Source organism: Dendropsophus ebraccatus, chromosome 9, assembly GCF_027789765.1.
Source record: "Dendropsophus ebraccatus isolate aDenEbr1 chromosome 9, aDenEbr1.pat, whole genome shotgun sequence".
Classification (NCBI taxonomy): Eukaryota; Metazoa; Chordata; class Amphibia; order Anura; family Hylidae; genus Dendropsophus; species Dendropsophus ebraccatus.
In genome coordinates this window covers 69,409,804-69,415,803 of record NC_091462.1, presented here as the reverse complement: position 1 = coordinate 69,415,803, position 6,000 = coordinate 69,409,804, and the positions used below count along the sequence as shown (strand labels likewise).

The window sequence follows — 6,000 nt, the reverse complement described above, 5'->3', positions numbered from 1 at the left end:
GATCCTGGTGCCCAGTAAGTAGGCATAAGGGCGTAGCTGCAGTAGCATGTAGTCATGCTTACTCCTCCCTCTTCCCAGCCACACACACTTGACTGACCGCCTCAGCGCTGGGAACTTAAAGGGGTACTCCAGCGGGGGGGGGGGGCACTTTTTCGCTGGGACCGGGGAGGAGGTGAGTGGACGTCTTTTCCCTCAACCACCTCCTCCCCGGTCCCAGCGAAAAAGTGCCCCCCCCCCCGCTGGAGTACCCCTTTAATGCAAAGCTTGGGACCGAGTACCAGGCAACAGGACCGAGGATAAAAGATGAAGATTGTGACTTTACCACCCTGCCGGAGACTGCCAGGCATGTCTTTGGAGAGCTGTGCCTGGCAGCTGTAAGGTATTGGGGACAACTCACTGTCTCTCAGGGAGGTGATTGGTTCTCTTTAACTTAACACAACACAAAAAAAGAGACACAAGCAGACTCCTTTAATGTTTCAATAGTTTTTATTAAAGTTTTAAAAAATTTTCATTGCATACAAATAATGACAATAAAAGGTAGCAAGGCATGTAAAGTAGCATACAAAGAATTGGTAAACATGCATAAAGAAACGTTGAGAAGTAGCTAGCATCAAAGGTTAATGTACAAAAACTAGTGTTATAGCATACACTAACCAAAGTATGAAGCCTAAGTGGTCTACTGATAAAATTGCTACATGAATTGTGTATCCGCAGGTGGGTTGTTCATGAGATCCGAACTAGCTTTATAGAAGGCTATGTGCTGTTTTATTAGTCCGGCTCCAGAGTATGCTGCAATAAGTGTAATTTGTTGCTAAAGTAGGCTAATATAACTATGCAAAACTTAAGCATTTAGAATTTGCTATAGACCACTTTGCATAAACAGTAGGGCTGCGGAAAAACAGTGACCTAAACATCACAGCCAAACCACAGGAGGGGAAATAGTCCGGTTCAGGTTGGAGAAGAAATATGATGCTGACGTATAGCTGTAGATCATCAGAATGAGTCCTGCACAACATATCCAAAGTACACAGAGTCACAATTCCATAGATAGCTGAGGATAGTGTAATATCACTTCGGAAAACTGGTATGCAAACAGTATGACGTTATCCAATATTGTAGTCTTTTAGGAATTGAAGGCCCGCATTGAAATCTGGGATCAAGGTAGAATCGGAGTCTCGTTTGATTATAAGACCATCTGTCCTGCTCCACTAGTACAAAATCCCATGGCGTCTCAGAGTAGAAGTGACCTAGGAGAATTGCCGCCGTATAGATAGTGTATGGGCTGAGAGGTCCGGGAATACTGAGACATGCGCATAACGCTGTGGAATCGCAGTTTGTTGCCTTGTAGCTGCCAAGAACAGTTTTTTCACATGAATATGTCGTACTCTTACTATGACATCTCGTGGGGCATCGAGAGGGATATGGCTTGGTTTAGGGACATGACGTGTCCAATCCAAAGATAGGTCCTCTTTCTGCAGATCCGGTAACACTGCCGCCATATACCGCCGAACAAATTTAGGAAGCTCAGGCACTTGAATGTTTTCTGGGACACCCCTTAGCTTGAGGTTATGGTCCCGTGTGCGGTTATCCACTGTCGCCACAGTCCTTTTTACAATCCGCAGCTCAGATTCCAATTGGTGGTGAGAAGCAAGTAATGCATTGTGTTCAGTTATAACAGCTGATAATGTGTCTTCCAGACATTGTATTCTGCCCATTGCTAATTGAACTGAGTCATTGATGGCTGATAGCGCCCGATCAAGATCCACTCTGATAGAATTACGCAGCGCCAGCAGTAACTCTCTTAATGGTGCTGTGTTAGTCAGTGGCAGATAAAAGTACATACAGCGGGTCACTGTCGGCAGGCAAATATGAACATTTGGCCATAGGTGGTAATTGTGTTGCAGCAGGGTGAAGGGGTCCCCGAGGGCAGCCAGTTGGCAGAGAGACCACAACAGAGCTGGGTAATAAATCCCGTTCCTCGGAGAACAGCGCCGGCAGGCAGAGGTCAGAAAGTGAGCGCTGTATGTCAGGAGCCGCGATCGGCGAGAAAGGAGGCATCTTGAACGGGGCAGCAGATAGGGATAAAGAGCACTGTCCCTGCGGCTGTGTGAACTGCTGTCACTGTGTTAATTCATCTGAAGTCTGCCGTCTTGCTGTAGCCGCGGCGCCCCGTCTCTTTCTCTTTTTCTTTTTGGGTTGCTGAGGGGGTATCTGCTTACCCTGAGTGCTTTGCTGAGGCCCGCTGTATGTCTCTGCAGGCGGGGGAGTCCACCACGGAGATGCCTCGTTGGGGAAGAACCGGGCCCTCTGCCAGTGAGGAAGAGAGCCGGCGCCATCTTGTCGCGCTCCATCCGCGGGCAAAGAGTTCTGAGTCTTCCGTTGTGCTGCCGCGGAAGCCTTCTTTGAAGTCATCCTCATGTCGAGAAGTGGTCTGGGAGAATCGAGAGCCCCCCAGGAGATATTTAAAATGCAAAGTCTCTGTAGAAGTAGCTATATTACCGCTGTATGTGCAGGAGCTCAGCGGCATGCGACAGTCTTCTCCAACAGCAAACCACGCCCCCCCAAGCAGACTCCTTTAACCATGACGAAAGCCCCACTGAAAACTCGAAAAAAAACTCTGAATGCATCCTTTTGAATGCATAAATACTCAAACAGATGTTTTAATAGGATAGCCAAAGGAAAAGCGAACAAGCCCTTAAGGGGAGGACAGGGAATAAAAACAGCCATACAGCTTCATTAACTGATGACCGGTTATATCTCCTGCCAGCCGCCCGTCCTGCCCAAACACAGGAACGTTCGTCATGCCTGAGCACCTCCTTTGTTGCCTATGGGAGGAAAGGTTTTTTTTTTTTTTTAATGGACAGTGCCTATTTAACCATAAAGACTGCAGGAAAAATGACCATTGAGGCACATGTGTACACTTTTAACATAAGGCTTTAATATAGTGGGTTTAGTTTCAACTGTGTTTTTAACTTAACAAACAGCATACTATCTACTTTTCCCTTTTTTAAGAGCTTACACAGCATAGAGAACTTGCAAACATAATATTGAAAAATAAGCCACAGCTTTTAGTTTAAATGTTTATGCATCAGAATACATAATTATGATAAATATTTCTGTGTACAAAAAACAAAACAAAAGGGAAAACATAACCTACTCTGCTGGCACAAAAACAATATTTTATTAAAAAAACAAACATAAGAAGTCATTATTCACAAACCTCTTACATAAGTGTAACACAAGTGCAAACAAATTTAAATGTTTACAGCAAATATACTTTGCAAAAAAAGTATATATATATATATATATATATATATAAATATATATATTGAGACACGCTTAATATGTTTAAAGTAGACATTGCATTCAGACAGCAATCATATACAGTAATAAATGCAGCAGTCAAAAACAGTAATACACATTTCACATATAAGGTTTTTCTGGTTTATAAGTAATATTTTCCATGTCATGGTAATTTTTTCCATTTGAATGCTCACTACTATAGTCGTGCGTAAAGGTGGTACCCTGGGCTTCACTGATAGAAGAAATTGTGTAGGAAGCTGATCTGAGACCTTCAGAATGCGCAAAGCTATTTCCAAACTGAATCCGGTACTGATTCCAGTGTCTTTTTAGAACAGCTTGCACCTAGAAATAATTATCACAGATACAGAAAATTATTACTGACCTATTATGGGAAATTGATTAGATACATTCTGTAATTTTTAATTACCATTACTAAAGCACAGACAGTAATGCACATGTTAAATAACCTTTTCCTAATGCAGTGAATTTTCTTTGTGCTGGTTTAGTTTAGTAACATCCCCACCTTCCAGGATATGCCACTGACTGTGATGGCTATCTTAGTGGCTAAACAGCAGGGATCTAAATTCTGTTCCATACTAGCTGCTGCCACTTGTAGTAAACAGCCAACGCCCTTCATTTATGGAGCAGTCTCAGCTCCTGAACCTATTCCATATCTCACTCCACAAAAAACTCATGTTTATACAGTATGTAAAATATCAGGGAAGGTGTTAGAGATATCTTGTGGCAAACTTTGTGAATTTGTAAAAAATGAAAGGGCTTATCAGGCTCCCCTGCTTCATGCTGGGCTGCCCTGCTCTGTGGTGTTTCTTTCCATGAGATGGTTGACATGGAGGAGCATGTGACCATGCCCCGCCCCCCAGTGTCCACCACTGAGCCTGTATATGCCTATGGTGGACACTGGGGGGCGGGGCATGGTCACATGCTCCTCCATGTCGGCCATTTTATGGACAGAAACAAAACAGAGCAGGGCACCACAGTCTGGAGGAGGGGAGTCTGATTTTAGCTCTATGAGGCACACAGGGAACTGCTGTCAGTATATACAGAGAGTACACTTACTAATACTGTACACTGACATATTTTACTATAAAGTGGCCAACCCCTTTAAGTAGGACTTATTATTTTCAGAATATATATTTTTTAAGAGTCTGAAGCCATTTTCTAGCCTGCACCTTCTGTGCATATGGATTTATTCAACATCCTTTGAACATCATAAATCTGTGTTCAGTTCAATTTCCAAGTTACATCACAAAGCATATGGTGTGTGATTGTATACAGTGTCCTAAAGTGTCATTTTGCCCCTTTCCAACTGTTCCTGAAGGGGCTTTTCCATTAGGCAAAGTTGGTAAAGTTGTATCACATACATATATGTGAAGGAGGACAAATGCGCTGATTTTAAGTACCTGTAATAGATTGAGGCCTCCAAAAACATTAGACAGTTAGCCAGTCCTACCAAAAACAGTGGGTTAAACTGACTTTTCACCAATATCTTTGGATGCCTTTAGGGAAAGGATCATTTCACTATCAGATTTAAGCAATATCTTTTATATCTTGTACCACTTAATCACCACACATATTTCACTAAGGGGCTTTATGCTAGGCCATCGACTTTTTATGGCTGCAGCCCAGTGTGGATCTCTTGAGCCAGTATTGCAGGAACTCAGCTGCCAGTATGACAGCCAGACCCCCCCCCCAGAGAATACCAGATTCTGGCAGTTTAACCTGTTACATGCTGCAGTCAAATCACAAGGTATAGTTGTATAGGCACAACTGTATAGACTGCCTGTTGGCAGAATACGGCCATGTTCCCACACTGTAAGAGACCGGATCGGAATGGCCAGTGTCAGAAAAGATCATCCCGGCCAGTGTTGCAGTACCGGCCGGATGATCTTTACTGACGCTGAATTCAGATGCGGGCGCATCAGTGCACACAGCCACATCCAAATTCCCCGCTGCTCACAATGAAGCATGCGGCCAGAGCACGCTCCATTGTGTGAACTGACAGGGTTTTCTGACGTCAGTTTCTTGTGGCGCCGCTAGGGATCCCGGCTGGAGTGTACACTATGGGGGACATGTATCAATGGGCGTACGTTTTTTTCCCGGCGGAAAGTGCCGATTTGCGCATGATTTTATTCCACTGCGTAAGCTGGGGAGGAGGCGACGGGGTGTGGAGGGGGCGGGACGGGGGGCGCGGACTCATAGTCCGCGTGATTCATCATTTTTTAAACTGAAAGATACGCTAAAAAAACTTACTCCACCTTTCAGGTGGCGTAGGTTTTCGGCTGTGCGCACCGACGCGCACGGGATTAATGTAGAGGCAGTCCGCCTCTACATAAATCTCCGTAGCGCCGGAGATGCGGGGACATTTATAAGTCCAGCGTAAAAAACGTCGGACTTAATAAATATCCCCCTATGTGTATACACTCCAGCCGGGATTCCCCTTTATCTGCAGCACTACGTAAGTACTGTAGTAATCACAGCCGTAGTTTAGTGTGTAGTGCGAACATAGCCTAATACAGTAGTGATCAGAGAATTGCAAGTTAAAGGCATCTTATGGGGCTAGTTAAAAAGTAAAAAAAAAAAAAAAAAAAAAAGTTTACTACAATATTAAAATTAAATAATTTTGAATTAAAATAAAATTACACTTTTTTCATTATCTCCTCCCAAAATGGTGTCACA

At 43.8% G+C, this 6,000-nt stretch overlaps 1 protein-coding gene across 2 annotated transcripts in view; it reads right to left on the bottom strand.

The window, feature by feature from the left end:
* Window positions 1–467: 467 nt before the first annotated feature.
* CALCRL (calcitonin receptor like receptor) overlaps window positions 468–6,000 on the bottom strand; it is a 74,522-nt gene continuing 68,989 nt past the window's right edge. For both annotated transcript variants that reach the window (XM_069983582.1, XM_069983581.1), the window contains one exon: window positions 468–3,645. In XM_069983582.1, coding sequence (XP_069839683.1) covers window positions 3,424–3,645 — 222 coding nt within the window. In that variant the 3' untranslated portion in view covers window positions 468–3,423. The remainder of the gene's footprint in view (window positions 3,646–6,000) is intronic.